The sequence below is a fragment of the Bos javanicus genome, chromosome 5, assembly GCF_032452875.1.
Source record: "Bos javanicus breed banteng chromosome 5, ARS-OSU_banteng_1.0, whole genome shotgun sequence".
NCBI lineage: Eukaryota > Metazoa > Chordata > Mammalia > Artiodactyla > Bovidae > Bos > Bos javanicus.
Genome location: NC_083872.1, coordinates 112,051,092 through 112,070,156, shown reverse-complemented (window position 1 = coordinate 112,070,156; position 19,065 = coordinate 112,051,092). Strand labels below are relative to the sequence as shown.

Genomic DNA, 19,065 nt, shown 5'->3' with positions numbered 1-19,065 from the left:
GTGTATTTATTATCACCATTCACCAAGAGTGTGAAGACTATGTTATATTTTCTATAACTCAACCCAAAGAGCCCTCCTCCCCACCAAAACTGATGCCAACTGTTCCTCTCTGTTTAGATAAGCAATACAGAGCCATCACGTCCTCTGTGGAAATGTTAAGAAAAAGAGTGAAATATAAAGGAAGAAAACAAAAAATTACCTGTAACTCCCAACCCAGAGTTAACCAATTTGTACACATGGACATAGTATGATCCATTTTTTAAAATGTGCTAAGGCAGCAATCAGCGTATGAAAGATCTACATGCAGTCTGAGGACTATGGAGTAAGAAGTGTTTTATACCAACTTTTCATCTATATATGAAAGTCATCATGGGAAAACAGAATGGCTACAACTGATAATTAAATGTCTTTCCATGATATCCAGAGGTGAAGGCCAGAGGGCAAGTAAGTAGTCATGGAAATAAGGCTAGGAAAACACTGCTGGAGCCACTGTCGCAAAAGAATTGTCCCCAGATTTCTGGTTTTCTCCACAAAAACTACAACAGAGCTACTGCAAGGTGACAGAGAGAGGCTGGCTGCATCCGCTCAAGCCTGCAAAAGCAGAGAGGCATTACTACGCCGGCCCCGACAGGCCTGTTTCTACCGCACAGCCCTTCCTTGGAGGACTGGCAGATCCATCTCTAGGAAAGGTGCTACTCTAGCCTGAATCAAATGCTGGGCAGCATGTGGGCTTCTTAAAGCTTCATTATGTGAGATATAAATTACCTTTGCCTGAGCAATTTTATACCTGAAGACATTGGATTTCTAAGCTGCCATAACCCTCAAATATTTAATCTTATTAGTTTTGGTGCTATTTTTTAATTAGCAATTACATTAGATTGAAAAGACATCAAAGGTAGTACTTGCCATTCAATCTAATGTTCAAAATGGCAAATATGTCACTAAATTAGATAGAAGGTACCTGTACAGCCTCTTTAACATCTTCCTAAGCCAGCAACTCACTAACTTATGAAGCGTAAACTTATGACCAAAAATGGGAAGACAAAAGAAACAGATTTAAAATAAAATCCATGTTGAGAAACATGAAGAGAGATGGGTTCTATGGGCTGAAAGAGCTAAATAAAAAGCCTAGACTTAATATCATTCTGTGCATTCAGTAATCAACAAATTTCCCAAGACAGACAAATGATGCAATAAACTGCAGACCAGGGCCAAGGCGAGGCCACAGCCAAGCAGTTATAAATTTGAGAGGCCTCCTTACTTGTCTAGCAGCGAAGTTTTGGGGGTTGAGCCCTGTGCCGATTGCTCCAAGGCTGACGTTGGGTAGTGTGGAACCAGAGGGAGACAGCTTGTAGCTGGGAGAAGGGGAGAAAGGAGAGCAGGGAGCCTCATCCCCAAGGCACCCATCTTGATTGGAGAAAGGCAAAGTCAGCTGAAAAGTAGTAGCAGTTAGCCAATCGCAATGAGTGTTGGTTAGTGAAGCAACAGAATGCAAGAAGGGAAAAGAGAGACACCAGGAACAAAAAAAGTTAGAGTGTATTAGCAGTAAACGAGGATAGAATTTGGATCTGATCATCACCATCATACTTTGCCCAAAAGACACCATCTGTCATCCTCTCTGCTATAGATTCGTATCCTCTAAGTTAGTAACACATTCTGTCCATTGCACTATGATAAAAATTACCAGACACTTTAGTTTCAGGGATCTAATATTGATGACTCTAACTATGTGGCTGCTGAAACAGAAGCCAAAGTCATCTTCTTGTGAATATGTTTGCTGTCTGGACCAGCATCAGTGGTGTCAAAAACGTGCCAAATCTACAAACTTTGGTTTTAACTGCCTTCTGAAGACCAGGAATATTCCAAGTTGGTATTCTGAAACAAGTAACAACCTCCTCCAATAGAAATGTTAAAAATTCCAACAGATAAGTATAAATGACTTGTTTAAAGCAGGTAGTTGAGAATTTGAACAGGATATCATCATAACTAAAAACAGGTCATTAAGGAAATGGAGAAAGAAGACAACAGAGTTTTTTTTTAGGAATAGCAACGGAGAAAGTTTTGGGTCATCTTGACAAAGCTAAAAGGCAAGGCCTTAGGAGACATAGAGTTTCTGCACAAGATTCAAAATTTAATTTGTAATTAAACAGTAGCAGAAAAAAGAATTCAGGATAACTCTGTCTCTAGAATTTCTTCTGTATGTTCCCAGCGTGCATCTCCCCCACTATATCAGACCACACCCCCCTCAAACTTCATAAATTCCCCAAAACTTAGACCTTGTTCACAATGCTCGCATTCTAAAGACAGGTGGTTCTAGCTGCTGCCTAATCACCCATCAACATCAACTGTTTTCATGTCACCGTTCAAATGCAGGTGATGCTTGAGTTTTTTTTTCCCATTTGGTTCAGTAATTCTATGCTTCCTTCTGGAATGAACTATCAAAAGACAAATGGGAACCAAAGTGATTCTCATGAATTATTATCTTAAACCAAGGAGTCAACTCACCTTCTCAAAATAAGGCCCACTATCTGTGGTTCCCATGTCTTTGGAATTAGGTGGACGGAACCCAGATCGATCCTTCCTCATGATATCATTAAAATCCCCGAGATTCATTGCTCGCTTGTCCACATCAAATTTTTTATCTGGAAGGCTCCCTGAAAAGTAACACAGAAAGAATGAACATGTTAACCCTCAATGTCTCCCTCATGACCAAGAGTGACCTGTCCCAACAACCTCTGTGGCGTGCAGGTATAGACCAGAAGAGTTCTCACTGTTCAGGCTGCTGTGGTCCTCCCTGAAACATAAAGTGAAGTTGCTCAGTCGTGTCCAACTCTTTGCTACCCTATGGACTACAGCCTACCAGGCTTCTCCATCCATGGAATTTTTTAGGCAAGAGTACTGGAGTGCATTGCCATTTCCTTCTCCAGGGATCTTCCTGACCCAGGGATCGAACCCAGGTCTCCCACATTGTAGGCAGTTGCTTTACCCTCTGAGCCACCAGGGAAGCCCATGGAAGCATACATGGATGCTTTAAAAACAAAACAAAATAATCTCTCTAAAACCTTCAACATATATCAGCTGAAGCTGGTTTTCTGTGGAAGACTGAAAGAATCTTAGGGCTAATCTAGTCAAAATCTAACTAAAAAAATACTTAAACTAGTTATTGACATGTTTGATGACTATATCTTGCTTTTATATTCAAATGTCCTCAGTGAGAAGATGTGTATCTTGCTCCTTTTTTAGCATCTGCAAGACAAATAGTTCCAGTTGTGAAATGAAATTATTAGGACTACAAACAGCAAAGAGGCATGGTTGTTGCCCTAAAATTGATAACTCTTGGGTTGAACACGGGTGATGGTTACTGGTACAATGCCATCTCCCAGATGCAATGACTATTCCACTTTCTTCCACATGTCTATGAATTTGCTGTTGTACACTGTCATGAAACTTGTTTTTAAGTTATTCTCCTATTTAAGAGTATCACAGATCACAGGCTGTTTCTTTTATCTCCCAGGACTGTTTTCTTTTCTTCCAGATTTGATTCTTTCTTAAGTTCCTCCAGGTGAGCAACAGCATCACTGTGAAGAGCCCCCAGTTGAAGGGCTGATGCTGCACCTGCTCTACCTGCAAAGGGCAGTTGGTCCCTAATATGACTCAATATGCCAGCAAATTTAGAAAACTCATCAGTGACCACAGGACTGGAAAAGGTCCGTTTTCATTCTAATCCCAAAGAAAGGCAATGTCAAAAAATGTTCAAACTACGGCACAATTGCACTCATCTCACACGCTAGCAAAGGCTTCCCTTGTGGCTCAGCTGGTAAAGAAACTGCCTGCAATGTGGGACACCTGGGTCCAATCCCTGGGTTGGGAAGATCCCCTGGTGAAGGGAAAGGCTACCCACTCCAGTATTCTAGCCTGGAGAATTCCATGGACGGTACAGTCCACAGGGTTGCAAAGAGTCGGACACAATTGAGTAACTTTCATTTTCACATGCTAGCAAAGTAATGCTCAAATTTCTTCAAGCCAGGCTTCAACAATACATGAACCGTGAACTTCCAGATGTTCAAGCTGGATTTAGAAAAGGCAGAATTGCCAACATCCGCTGGATCACTGAAAAAGCAATAGAGTTCCAGAAAAACATCTACTTCTGCTTTACTGACTACACCAAAGCCTCTGACTGTGTGGATCACAACAGAGTGTGGAACATTGTTAAAGAGATGGGAATACCAGACGACCTGACCTGCCTCCTGAGAAATCTGTATGCAGGTCAAGAAGTACCAGTTAGAACTGGACATGGAACAGACTGGTTCCAAATCGGGAAAGGATTATGTCATGGCTGTATAGTGTCACCTTGCTTATTTAACTTATATGCAGAGTACATCATGAGAAATGCTGGGCTAGATGAAGCACAAGCTGGAATCAAGATTGCTGAGAGAAATATCAACAACCTCAGATATGCAGATGACACCACCTTTATGGAAGAAAACGAAAAAGAACTGAAGAGCCTCTTAATGAAAGTGAAAGAGGAGAGTGAAGAAGTTGGTTTAAAACTCAACGTTCAGAAAACTAACATCATGGTGTCAGGTCCCATCACGCCACGGCAAATAGATGGGGAAACAATGCAAACAGTGCAGACTTTCTATTTTGGGGCTCCAGAATCAGTGCTGATGGTGACTGCAGCCATGAAATTAAAAGACTCTGGATCCTTGGAAGAAAAGTTATGACCAACCTAGATAGTATATTAAAAAGCAGAGACATTACTTTGCCAGCAAAGGTCCATCTAGTCAAAGCTATGGTTTTTTCAGTAGTCACGTATGGATGTGAGAGTTGGACTATAAAGAAAGCTGAGTGCCAAAGAACTGATGCTTTTGAATTGTGGTGTTGGAGAAGACTCTTGGAGAGTCCCTTGGACTGCAAGGAGATCCAACCAGTCCATCCTAAAGGAAATCAGTCCTGAATATTCATTGGAAGGACTGATGCTGAAGCAGAAACTCCAATACTTTGGCCACTTGATGTGAAGAACTGATTCAATGGAAAAGACACTGATGCTGGGAAAGACTGAAGGTAGGAGGAGAAGGGGACGACAGAGAATGAGATGGTTGGATGGCATCACTGACTTGATGGACCTGAGTTTGAGTAAACTCTGGGAGTTGGTGATGGCCAGGGAAGCCTGGCGTGCTGCAGTCCATGGGGTCGCAGAGTCGGACATGACTGAGCTGAAGTGACTGAACTGATGACACCTCGGTGCAGACAGGCCTGGCCACCTGAGAATGACTCTGGCAGGGTCACAGACAGCTTGTGTTTGGCCACAACATTTTGTTTTTTATTTTTAAATCTGGATTAGTTCTCAATATTTAAAACTAAAACCATAGAAGAATTTCTGGCCTCTCTTGAGAACATGGAGGATCTGGCAAAGCTGAGCACACACTCGTCCATGCCAACAAGTGCCAAGGGCCGAGCAAAGGCCGACTCCTTTATGTGGTACACAGGCTCTCCACGGTGAACCAGTGGCTTTTCAACTGTTCACACCTGGCACACACCGCTCATTTACACTCATTTACACTTCTTGGTTCTTGTCGTCATTAGTTTTCAATCCCTACCTAGTGTCGAGCATGGTACCTTCCGTAGAGCAAGTTGGAATATGAGTCTAGGAACTGCACCCATCCCAACTCAAAGTGAGCAGGGATCCCAACAAAGGATCACAAATAACAACATATTTCACTCGTTTAGTGGAAGGATACACACCTACAGACAAATCCATTTTGCTACTTGGGTTATCTTCAGTTTGACTCTGAAAAAAAAACAACAGGGAGGGAAGATTAAAGTCTGGAATTAAACACTTAAATCAGAGAAGAAACAGCATTATTCATGAACGAACCACAGCTTACTCTTACTTTACATCTAGGACTATACCAGGTCCTTGGAAATGTATCTTCAACTGGAACGAAGACAGTAACATTTTTCATATGAGTAATTTTCACTGCTGCTAGTGCCTCTATGGAGAAGGCGATGGCACCCCACTCCAGTACTCTTGCCTAGAAAATCCCATGGACAGAGGAGCCTGGTAGGCTGCAGTCCATGGGGTCTCTAAGATTCAGCCAAGACTGAGCGACTTCACTTTCACTTTTCACTTTCACGCACTGGAGAAGGAAATGGCCACCCACTCCAGTGTTCTAGCCTGGAGAATCCCGGGATGGCAGAGCCTGGTGGGCTGCTGTCTATGGGGTCACACAGAGTCAGACACGACTGACATGACTTAGTAGCAGCAGCAGTGCCTCTATTCCTAAATTCAGTTTTCACATCAGATTAGCTTCAGTAAATCTATGGACAGAGTGATAGCTAAACAGCTGCTTGGAGAAATACACCCCTGTCCTCAAGTTCCAGCCGGCTCGGGATCAAATTTCATGAGTGGCAGCCAAATGATGACAACTTCTTCTCGTGACTTGTCAAGTCATCAAATCTTGCAATGTGCAGCCAAGTCATCTGTCTTTTGGCAACCAGGGACACGGTGACCCATATTACTCCCCAAAGACCAAAAAACTAGAAGCTCTACAAAAACTGTCTATATAATTAATCACAAATAGTTTCCCTAGTCATTCTACTATGGCTAGTTTTTTTTTTAATAAAATATTAAAGATGGTACAGTAGTCAGCAAAAGTTATACACATTTTAAGTCCTTGGCTCTTTCTTCCCTAACCTTCTAAGCAAAGAATACAAAGGCTACACGTTTAAAAGCTGTAACCTTTAAATACTGGAGTACTTCATTAAGAAAAAAGGAACAGAGAAGAAACATTGCCTCATCCAGATCAGGAATGTTGCATAACCAGTTTCTAAATCTGTAATTTTGTCCTATGTATGGCAGTGGTCTTAAAATTTGTACTAAATGTAAAAGCTGGGATATAGTACACCTATGAAAAAATAAAACTTACCAGCAATCCCATATTTGAAAACTGTTTGGCAAGAGGATTCATCCATGAATCACTGTTTCCTCCTTTGAGTGAGCACTACAGAAATGAAATATGTAACCTCAGAATCAAATAATTGATTTCAACTTCCTGGGTTGCAAAAGTAATGACTAAAAATGTAAAACCAAGAGTTTACCTTTTTCAACCATAACTATTTCTCTTTAACTATAGTTATTTTGATAGATCTGTTAGTATAAAAAAGTAACAGGCCTTAGTTACATTAATGTTTTCATTCTTGTTCTATTATTCACTGCACTGAGTTAGAAGTAACTAGAAAAATAAATGGTCAGCTAGGGCTTTCACCCTATAAAGGATCAACATCAGATTTTGTAAAATATAACGCTTGCAAGCTAGTACTTTCCCTCTCAGTTTCTCCTTGTAACCCAAGCTGGTTTCTATTAGGAGTCAAGAAAAAGTTTGATGCCAGTGCATGTTATTTGGAAAGGAGCCTATTAAACTGGTCATTACTCTGTGTGGATACAAGGAGGAGCTCATCCACACAGCACTTTCATCTGCTTGTTTCAGAGTGTTAACGACACGGGGTTCTGTGGAAAGTGGAAAGAAGTCAGCAGAAGACACCATCACCAAGTTTACGGCAAAGGCTGGCAGGGGCGGGTTTTTGTTTGTTTCTTCAGGGGACAAACTAATTTCTCTGCTGAACATCAGCTCCAGTTTTATTTCTATGGAGAAGGTGAGTGGAACTATGATGGGAACCTGGTAGGGGCTGGAGATGATGGGGCTTTGTGCACGTGTGCATTCTCCAGGTAAAAATTCTCTGTGTGTTCTGATGCTACGGCTCATGTCAATTTTTAAAAGTGTTAAGGTACCTCTATAGGTTTAAAGGTCAAAAAAGCCCTCCCTGGAGGGAGGAGTGGTAGTTACTGTTTAATGGGTACAAAGTTTCAGCTGGCAAGATGAGAAGGGCTTTGTGGACAGATGTCAGTGATGACAGCACCACCATGTGAATGCACTTAATGCTGCTGAACTGTACACTTATGATTGGTTAAGATAGTCAATTTTACGTCAGCTGTACTGGAATATACGCACGTGCCCATGCACACACACACACAATAAGAAACGTCAGAATCATCAGTCATGGAACAGAAACAGTTAATTCCTAGTTAGACTCCCTGAATCTTGGCCGTTCCCTGAGGGGCTAGTACCTTTCACTTGGTTGCTTCCTCAGCAGTCTTCCTAGGATCCGGTCTCTTTATTAATTTGTAAATAATAAAAAGAAAGCCACAGTAGACTAGACAATGCAAATGTACTAAAAATGTTAGAAAGTTCACGGAATAATTTCTTTTGTGACTGAAGTAAGAAAATAAAAGTCCTTTATGGGGGAAAACTGTAAATGACAGCTTAAACAAAATGTTTCTAACAGAAACAACCTGCATTCTCAGGCTATAAAAGAAAGTAATTGTATTCAGAACAAAATCCCATAAGTGAAGGGGATGAAGGTACAGCCCCTGGTCAACTGAGGACCTTCTAAAATGGCGTCCAGTACCTGAAAACCAGGAGTTTTAGTTAAGAAGTGTTTCTTAGAGCAGCAAGGCTCCCGTGCTGAAATAACATACGTGGCTGCCCAACTTTTTTCCCCTTAATGTATTTGTAGAATGAGAAGCTAGAATGAAAAAAGAGGGCTTCTACTGAGAGTCATTCAGGTTCTAGATTGAAAACCAAAGTCATTAAACTATGAAAATCAAAAGAGAAACTAAGTCGCTCTACAATCCAGAAAATAAAAAGTGTAGGACACAACTGGTACAGGATGGAGATAAGTCACCTAGCTGCTAATGCAGGGTTATGCACTGGCACCTCATTTTGTTAAGAAAGGATTTTGGGCCTTGGAATTTCCCAAATCAGACAAAAATGAGTCACGCTGATTGTTGCTGGAGGAACTGTATTACTGTGGTTTCCCTTCTACATATTCAGGGAGACCTACTCTAAGGACTGATCAGGCTTTAGAACACAAAAGCGTAAAACATTTATAAAGGGTGTCCTGAAAGTCTGGAAAATGAAGTAAGAAGACAAATCTTGTTTCTCTGAAAATTCCATTTTATCCACAGCGAGGATTTTGTAGTTAGAGATGTCAAGGTAGGGAAGATGAGGGGTAAAGAGGAAGCAGTTACGTGTTCTGAAGTATTTTCTCCATCACTGAGGACGGCAAGGTCTTCAGCTCCGTGGCTTCTTCCACTAAAACACTCTCAGTTCTGCCTTCTAAGAATGAATACACAAGTTCAGGCACCTCTAACGTGGCCTACCTTCATTTGTTTCTTTCCTCCTTGTCCCCAGCTTGCTGAGTTGTGGGAGGAAGCGCTTCCCTGAGAGCCGGCAGTGTTCCAGACTCCTCCATCATCCTCCTCTTCCCAGCTGGGATGGCGAGTTCCTGCCACTGGCCCGTCATTCTCCCCCCAGCCATCTTGCATAGATTTGGAATCTTTAAGAAAAGAAAGAGCCAACTGTATGCAATGGCTATATATAACAAAACCCACAACGATCATTCCTTATAAATGCAGCATTTTAGTGTATTTGTAATTGTATCCAGTATCTGTCTGTATGGCGAGGCAAATATTCTCCCAACTTGAGAGAGCAGAATAGAAACTCCAAAAGGGTCAAACATACACAGTAAGTTCATAAACCACAAATCAAGATTTCCTGGCTTCTAGTTCAATGATTTTTCCCCTTACACAGTGTTGACAGAAATCCCCCAACCGAAAAGAACCTATCACTACTTACAAGAAATTTCACACTTAAATTAAAAGAAATCTGTTACTCTTAATGAGAATGTTGTACTGCACTGCTTAGTTTTACCCTCCTGAAAGGAAATACATGGGGTACTTTGTAACGGATTTTACAAATATGAGGCAGGATAAAAAACAACTGTCAACCTTATTTGGGGTAAAGAAAAGAACATGAAAGATGGACAGAAAAAAGAAAACTGTACTAGATTTTGAATATCAAAATTACAGTGAAAGAAGAGAAATTCAGAAATAGCCATGAAAATTTGAAAGTTACTAGATTTACACACTTGAAATGTACCGGATACTAAAAAGATCCTAGGCAAAGACAATGTATAAGCAATGGCTTTTAAAGACGGGCAGAGGAGGGATTTCTTTGGTGGTTCAGTGGCTAGACTCCATGCTTCCAATGGAGGGGGCTTGGGTTTGATCCCTGATTGGGGAATTAAATCCCACATGCCACAAATAAGAGTTCACATTCTGTAACTAAGACCTGGTCCAGCTAAATAAATAAATAGTCAATAAATAAATAAAATAAAAGACAGGAGGAGGAAATGTAGGAGACAGAACATGGAAGGGAGAACAAAGACAGGGAAACCAGTGCTCAACTGTTCAAGGAACTAGGTCATCATCAGGCTCCACAGTCAATTCCACCAACATTTCCCCTTAAACAAAGATCTTGAATTTGGAGATTGGGATAGATCCTTAATCTCCTTCTGAAAATTTTGTATGGATACACTTTCTGGTAATGACAGAAGAAAGGAAATAAACTATCCCACCTAGAAGCTCCATGAAAAGGTATGAAAGCGTTAGTCACTCAGTCCGTGTGCAACCCCATGGACTGTAATAGGCTGGGCTCCACTCTCCATGGGATTCTCCAGGCAAGATTACTGGAGTGGGTAGCCATTCCCTTCTCCAGGGGATCTTCCCAACACAGGGATTGAACCTAGGTCTCCCACACTACAGGCAGATTCTTTGCCAGATTCTGAGAAGCCCAGAAGCTCCATCCACACCTTCAATTAACAAAATGACAAGACGTTTATGGAGGGAGTTATTTGATTCAGATGGCTTCACACGAAGAATCTAGAGCCAGAAAAGTGGCTTTACCAGGTCTTTCTGCTGCCAGGCTCTGGGACCAGGCCTATGATGCCATCCAGGCATCAATCAAGTAGGCAGACAGCTAGGTAGTCAATTTCCTCAGACGGTGGCATCATCTCCCAGCAACGCCCAAGTGAACCTTGGGATGAACCCTCTATGGGGTTCACTAAGTGTCCCCCTTTGCAGGGGCTCTGTGACTGAGCGGCAAGAGGCAGGGCCTGAGGGCTGTTCTCCCCGCTTCTGGATAACAAGGACCATTTCTCCTGCACAGGAGGTTACCCACTATTACGTAAGCATAGGTTTTATACATCCTCTGACAAGCAACAGGAATTAAAGACCTAACATAAGTGACATATTGACCCTTTTAAAGAAGAAAGACATCCATGTAACCCTTCTTCGAGAAAAAGGAGCTGCATTTTAACAAACAATTTCTTGTAGACAGATTAAAAAAATAGAGAGCTCCAATACTGAAGTCATGGAGTCCACACCAGATTTAAGACATCTATAGTCTAGACAAGATCACAGGTTAAATTACCATAAGCACTGATTAGTAGGCTGTGACTATCTAGCCCCTTCCCCTGACTATTACACGTTCAAATTACCCAGAGGAGGGGGAAAGGTAACTACAGCTTTAGCTATAGATATAGATGATCCCAGTGAGTAGAAGCCTTTTTTAATCTGGAGAAAAGTGATTTCTGTGATGGAAGAAAGATGATCCCGAAGTTGGGAAAGACACATAAAAATCTTCAAAGTATTGTTAAAGCACCTCCTTGTGCCAAGGGTCTGGTTTATGCCTTTCCACAGCATTCTGGATCTATTCCAAGTCTACAGAATGGTATTTCCCATGATGATAGAACCAATTTTACAATGAAATTCAAGACAAGATCAAATTCTTTATCAAGCTGTTTCTATGAAGTGAAGGAGATTTGTCATTTTCAAAATGCAGTCAAGTTACACAGGCACAAGAGTGAGTTTCCAGAATACAGAGAGCTAAGATGATACTCCATTCTGTGGTATGGTCAGAATCATAAACATTATAAAATAAACTTGACAATGGAATTTATTCTTGTTCCAATTCAGAGAATTCAGTCTGACCACTTTTTTTTAATCAAAAGACAATCCTGTAACTCTGCAATACGGTAGAAAAGAGACGTTGGAATACTTCTTAAGAAAACTACAAAAAAGTGACAACAGGCACTTGAAATTAAATTTTTCAACTGAGGATCATCCAATGGGAAGTCCTGCAGCATCCATTTACGAAGTTTTGCAAATTACTCTGAGTACACATTGCCAGCTGGATCAAGTATAGCTTAGATTGTCAGTGAATATGAATAAGTGTGACGTGCTTTGTTTAAAAAATTGAAATGAAGAAATCTTTTTTGGGTTCAAGAAACCTTAAATGTCCCTGTGTGGGTGGGACTATGAGAAGAGAGACAAAGGGGAAAGAAAGGAGCAGAAGGATGAAGTCACTGGGCAGCAGAGACCTTGTTCCATGTTAAATGCTAGGAATTATTTTTTTTTTTAACTTATACCAACATGAGAGTAGAAATGCAAAATAGATATAGTGAGCAATGTTTAACTTACTATGGGAGAAAAGGCACATCAAAATTTCAGTTCTGGCCAGACATTAAACTTAAGTTAAAAGGAGGGATTTCCCTGGTGGTCCAGTGGCTAAGACTCCATGCTCCCAATACAGGGGGGCTCTGGTTTGATCCCTGGCTGGGGAACTAAGATTCCACGTGCCACAAGGAAGAGCATTCGTGCCACAACTAAGACCCACCATAGCTGAGAGAGTAAATATTTTTTAAAAATGAAATCAATAATACTAACTTATGACTTTCAGTTCACTGTAAGCATTTTTACATATGCCAAGCCAAGTCTCCATCATTTGCTGCTAACCATTTACTAAAGATGCAAGGCCCTGAACCTCGTTGAACTGATAATGTAACAACAGCCCTCCCCCAAATGTGTGACTCTCCTAATTAATAGAGACTCCCTCAAAAAGAATGCCGTGTACTTACTAGGTTTCATGGCATTTGGAGCATTGGAGGGTGCAGTCCCCCAGCCTGTTGTCGACGCTCCCGTGTCATCCATCTCGCCCCACCCAGGACTGCTTTCGTTTGGCTCACCCCAAGCTGAAGTACCATTATCTGGAGCAGATGGTGTGCTTTTGCTCCAGACTGTAAAGAAAGGAGATGCATCTCAAAGAATGATTTATGAACGCTGCAGTATCCAGCAGGGGTGAAGGGAGGAGGAACAGGACCTCCTGAATTCTATGGGTGGAAACAGAAATGTGGACACGACCTACATGGAGGACACCTGGCACTGGCACTTCAACTTCTGGTCTAGTAATTCCACCGCCAGGATATTATACCATACATGTACTTGCAAAAGTAGATGAAATTACATGTACAACAATGCTCATGGCATCACTGTCAGAAAATATTTGGAAGCAACCTAAATATCTATGAAACGGGGACCAGTCAGACCAATCGTGAATTGCCCATCAAGTGAATACTATATACGAACGAAGCACTGAAAAGACAGAAATGTGTTAACATGAAAAGTTTTGAAGAATAATGACAACAGCGTGGTGAAGAACAGTGTATATAGCACAATTTCCCCTACTGTACCAAAATATACCTATTTTGCTATAGGTATGAACAGAATTTCTGATTGGCACACAAAGTTCTAAAACCTGCAAGGAGAGACCCTAAAGGTTAAGATTCTTTTATTTATTACCTTTTGCTTTTCTCTATAGTTTGAAGGTTTTTACTATATGAAGAAATTTTTTTACATGTTCTAGATAGGGAAATAATGAGCAAATGTTCATTTCCTTTTGTTTTCTTTTCAATATATATTAAAAATCCAGAACTAGTTAAAAGTAATCATTTCATAATTGGATTCACTGAACATTAGACTTACTTTGGAGAGTGGAAAATTAAGTATTATGATTAATTTTAACTCAAATAATGCAAACAAATTAAGGGTTCAGTTCAGTCGCTCAGTCGTGTCCGACTCTTTGTGACCCCATGAATCGCAGCACGCCAGGCCTCCCTGTCCATCACCAACTCATGGAGTCTACTCAAACTCATGTCCATGGAGTCGGTGATGCCATTCAGCCATCTCATCCTCTGTCGTCCCCTTCTCCTCCTGCCCCCAATCCCTCCCAGCATCAGAGTCTTTTCTAATGAGTCAGCTCTTCACATCACGTGGCCAAAGTATTGGAGTTTCAGCTTCAGCATCAGTCCTTCCAAAGAACACCCAGGACTGATCTCCTTTAGGATGGACTGGTTGGACCTCCTTGCACTCCAAGGGACTCTCAAGAGTCTTCTCCAACACCACAGTTCAAAAGCATCAATTCTTCGGCACTCAGCTTTCTTTACAGTCCAACTCTCACATCCATACATGACCACTGGAAAAACCATAGCTTTGACTAGATGGACCTTTGTTGGCAAAGTAATGTCTCTGCTTTTGAATATGCTATCTAGGTTGGTCATAACTTTCCTTCCAAGGAGTAAGCGTCTTTTAATTTCATGGCTGCAAGGTGCATCTCTTTAATTTGCTGATTTACATGAGGGCATTCAAGTTGCCAATGCCAAACTAAGAACCATCACCGGGCACTATATTTTTAAAAACTGTTTAAAATCGCCTCCCTTTATAAGTTTTTATCAACACTACTTTTAATTTACTAGGCATGATGTTTCTTACGGAGAAGGCAATGGCATCCCACTCCAGTACTCTTGCTTGGAAAATCCCATGGATGGAGGAGCCTGGTTGGCTGCAGTCCATGGAGTCGCTGAGTCGGACACGACTGAGCAACTTCACTTTCACTTTTCACTTTCATGCATTGGAGATGGAAATGGCAACCCAATCCAGTGTTCTTGCCTGGAGAATCCCAGGGACGGGGGATCCTGGTGGGCTGCCGTCTATGGGGTCGCACAGAGTCGGACACGACTGAAGCGACCAGCAGCAGCAGCAGTTTCTTATCCAAAGAAGGAGGGAAGAAAGTTTAATTCTGAACAACTGATTATCATGAGATAATCTCCACATGACTAAGTGTTTCACTTCCAAAGGTTAACTGTTAGAAATCATCTGGAAAGTGATGGAATACTTTGGCCACCTGATGTGAAGAGCTGACTCACTGGAAAAGACCCTGATGCCGGGAAAGACTGAGGGCAAAAGGAGAAGGGGGCGACAGAGGATGAAATGGCTGGATAGCATCACTGACTCATGGACATGAATCTGAGCAGACTTCGAGAGAGAGTGAAAGACAGGGAAGCCTGGCGTGCTGAGGTCCATGGGGTCGCAAAGAGTCAGACAAAAGTGACTGAACAACAACAACAATCTCCACATAACAAAGTTTGCCACTTCCAGAGGTTAACTGTTACAAATCATCTGGAAAGTGATGGAAACCTTCCAGATCGCAGCTTGGCTCTGTTTTCTGATGGCCTCTGCAAGAAGAGACACAGACGGCTTCCCAGTGCTGGGGAAAGAGCAGCACAGAGGATATGTCCACAGGCAGAACAGGAACGGAAATGAGGTCTATTTCTGTTCCTATTTTAATTCTTTATTTTTAAATCTAGAGCAGAGTTTGTTTGGCAAAATCTAAATGTTTTCGATTCTGCAGACCGATACAATTACCAAAAAAATAAAAAATAAAATAGGGGGGAGACTAACCCAGGGAAGCCACCTTTCCCTTCTGCCAAGAAAGAGCATTACCATGTACCACCAGCATCTGTCGTCACCAACGTTTGATGTAAAGAGAGCTTTTGTTGACAACAGCCTACAGTTAAAGCAGGAAAGAGTCTCAGAATGAAGCTAAGTTCAATAAATACCTCTTAATAAAAATGCCTTGGTTTAGGATTGATTTTCTTCAACAAAACCTGTAAGAAAAAGCCATCGCCTACCTGATGCTGATTTGCCGGTCATCGGGGTAGGCAGGTTTGCTTCTCGAGGTGCTGGGCCCCCTTGGGAATTCTTATCCCACAGATTCACATTCTTGTAGTTATAACTGTTGGGGTCTCCCCACGCGGAAGTGCCATCGTCAATGTCCATCTTCCGACTGATCGACTGTGGGGATGGCTCTTCCCAACCGCTGGGTTCCTCATCCTTGGGGGTTACTGGCTGCGGCCCGCTGCTCCAGTTGGAATTGGAAGGCCGTCCGTTGCCTGGAGGTGGTGGGGCTGGGCCTCCCCAGGAGCCAGAGGCCTCGGGTTGTGGTGGTGGTAGCTGCTGTGGCGGCGGCTGCTGTTGGTGCTGTTTGTTCCAGGAACTGGGCTGTCTGCCTGTCTCCGTCCATGCCGGAGACCTTTTGCAGTCTTCCCACCCGCCTTTGGAAGCCAGGCTTGCGTTCCCACCACTCCCCCAAGTCCCGATTTCACTCTGCCCACCTTCGCCCCACCCGGACACAGGTTTACTTGCAGCATTTTCCCAATTGCTGGTTTTCGCCTGATCTACCTCCTCTCCCCAACCATTCTTTCCAGAAGTCCATCCTTGGTTGGGCTGGCGTCCACCTCCCCACCCCTGATCCTTGCTGGAGTTCTCATTCCAAGAGGAAGATGTCTTCTCGTCCGGTCGTCCTCCTCCCCAGTTGGAAGAGTTGTTGTTCTTATAGTCATTCCAGCCTCCTGTGTTCTTGGGGTCTTTCCACTCTGTAGAGGCTGAGAGCTCTCCCCATCCAGACTTCATTTGATTGCTTTGGCTGGGTGCGTCTCCCCAGCCCCCTGAGCTCTTGGTCTGTGTGGCAGCGCTCTCCCACCCCTCAGTTCCTTTGTCAGATTTCCCCTCGGGCCTTGGCACCTCTTCAACGTCCCACACTGTGTCCTGCTTAATTTGAGTTTGGCCCCAGCCAGTGTTTGAGAGCACCCTGGGGTCCAAATCAGTTCGGCTCAAAAGAGTCTGCAAGACAGCCTGACAATCAGGATGTGTGGGCCGGTACGACCGACGGCCAGAATTGTGACTGTCACTACTTCCTGCTTTGTGGTTGCTTCCAGTGCTTTGACCTCCAACTTCACTTCCTGTGGAGCTGGAAGATCTTCCCCAACAGGGAGCCTGGGCATTGCCTTGGTTTTCAGGGAGGGGGTGGCCCTTCTGATTGTCCCATGCTCCAGTGCTAGAATTTGGTTGGTTTGGACCACTCCATTCTCCAATTTTCAACTCGTCAGACCCAGTCGGCTGTTTCCATTCTCCCTGAGACACCCCGGATGTCATTTTGTTCCCTTCACCCCATTTGTTGTCATTAGAGTCCTGAGGGCCAAAGTTCCAGGACCCACCCGTAGACCTGTTATTGTTGTCCCAAGAGTCACTTTTTGACCCAGTTGATTTCTGAACAGGAGCTCCTTTCCAGGAGTCCTCTCTCTCCTTTCCATTGTTCCCATTGTTTCCAGAATTGCTTTGTCCAGAGGCTGTGTCAGTTCCAGAAGGCCCCCTAGCTGCACCCCAAGATCCAACACTCCCAGTCTTTCGATCTCCAGTGCTTTGTGAAGGGGCATCAGTGCTCCTGGAGGCGTTCCCCAAGCCCATCCCAAAGGGCATTCCCTTATTCTCCATGGGGTTTGGTGAACTTGAGTTCAAGGAGTTAGTGTTTCCATTTTTTGGTCCATCAGTGTTATGAATTTGAGCCTGCTCTCTGCCAGAGACAACAAAATTAACACCCGCATTTTCCATCTTTGACTGCTGTTCCCTGGATGCCTGACCCACTGTGCTAACCTGTGCACTGGAATTACTCGTCTCCGTTTCCAATGCCCCCTTCCTAGAATTTCCTTCTTGGACCAGCGCTGGCCAGGCAGATGGGTTGCTATTTGGGTTAAAGTTGCTGAAGCCAGAGCCAGGTCCAATCCTCTCCTGACCACTCACATTCCTCCAGTTTCCTAGTCCACTGTTGCTCTCCGTGGTAGAGTTGGAAGATTGAACAGATTTAGCCTTAGGGTCAGATTTCCAGACCCCCAGATTACATTCGTTCCCGGAACTTGCAGACTGGCACTGGCTCCCTTTTCCTTTGTTACTAGTGGTGCTTCCTGGCAGAGTGCTCTTCTCAGAGCCAGGGTTTGAGGCACTGTTGTTATCGGTGGTGTTTTCGGAAGAAGACTCAGTGTCTTTGCTGGCAATGCAAGGCCACTCTTCCATGTCAGACCCGTCTACAATCACCTTGTCCCAGATGTGAATGGGGTTGGGGGAGGCGCCGCTGTTGGAGGAGGCTCCCGGGCCCCAAGTGGAATTTGCATAATTTGAAGCAGCAGCACCTCCAAGGGTTGACTCTGAGAAAGAGATGGTGTCATTAATCACAGTGGCACGTGCATCATCTCAACACCTCGAGCTCAAACTGCCCCAAAAGTGAGCTCGTCACTTCCCCACAAACTAGTTCTCTGCCCACTGCCTGCCTTGCTTAACCGTGTCATGCCTGTCTGAGAAGTCGCTTCTGTCTTGCCTGGCTGGTGTATTTGCTAACTCTAACCCCCAGGGCCTCTCAAAGCTACCCTCGTGCTACTTCCAGAGACAGAGAAGGAGCTTCCCGTATCTTGAGACAATGCAGTAAATAGCCTATCCTTGCTTTACAGCTACAACCCACTCTAAACACCCCTAGTATTAATAAAGCACACCTTTGATTATATCACTGCTCTATGGAGAACACTGGAGAGTTTCGTAGTGCGTAAGAATAAAGCTAAACTCTTGGGCCTGAGGTCTGACCTAGATGCTCCACAACCTGGGACCCACTGACTTTTCCATTTTCCTCTTTCCCTGCTTTCTCTGATGATGCCCACACTCTACAAACTGCACCTTCTCACCCCGGCTCCATTCCCCATGGGCCTCTATTGTTTTTCCTTGGGAATTCACACACTGAAATCTATCCATCTTTCTGGGCCTAGTTCAAGTGCCACCTCTATGAAGTTTTTTTGAGCTCACCACCTGAAAACAGCCTCTCTCTGTCTGGAGCTGTTTTGCTCCGTGTATTGCATTTACCTCTTCCTTCCCTCACATGAATGCCCTCCAGGCAGAGACCTATCTTGCTAACGTTTGAATTCCATGTGGCAGCCAGGGCACTGCTGCTCAGTAAGCAGCTGCTGAATGATGAATGCCCACCCAGCTAGATGCCGGGGCAGACAAGCATGAATCAGTCTGTATGCCCAAGGAACTTGATAAAAAGAGTCTGGCTCAGAGCATATTTGATTGGTGCGGGAGGGAGGGGGAATGACCTGTTTTTAAGACCAATAATTTCCTCTAAACTTATTTCAGTTCTTTTTAACCAAACAGCTTTAAATCAATAT

At 43.3% G+C, this 19,065-nt stretch overlaps 1 protein-coding gene across 9 annotated transcripts in view; it reads right to left on the bottom strand.

The window, feature by feature from the left end:
- Positions 1 to 19,065, bottom strand: part of TNRC6B (trinucleotide repeat containing adaptor 6B) — a 252,590-nt gene that overhangs the window by 34,916 nt on the left and 198,609 nt on the right. For 7 of the 9 annotated variants that reach the window (XM_061418603.1, XM_061418606.1, XM_061418605.1 and 4 more), the window contains 6 exons: positions 15,709 to 18,057; positions 12,820 to 12,978; positions 9,224 to 9,399; positions 6,930 to 7,004; positions 5,746 to 5,791; positions 2,506 to 2,654 (listed from right to left, as the gene is read on the bottom strand). In XM_061418603.1, the coding sequence (XP_061274587.1) occupies positions 2,506 to 2,654; positions 5,746 to 5,791; positions 6,930 to 7,004; positions 9,224 to 9,399; positions 12,820 to 12,978; positions 15,709 to 18,057 (2,954 nt within the window). The remainder of the gene's footprint in view (positions 1 to 2,505; positions 2,655 to 5,745; positions 5,792 to 6,929; positions 7,005 to 9,223; positions 9,400 to 12,819; positions 12,979 to 15,708; positions 18,058 to 19,065) is intronic. The other 2 variants (XM_061418609.1, XM_061418611.1) reach the window with 1 other exon arrangement.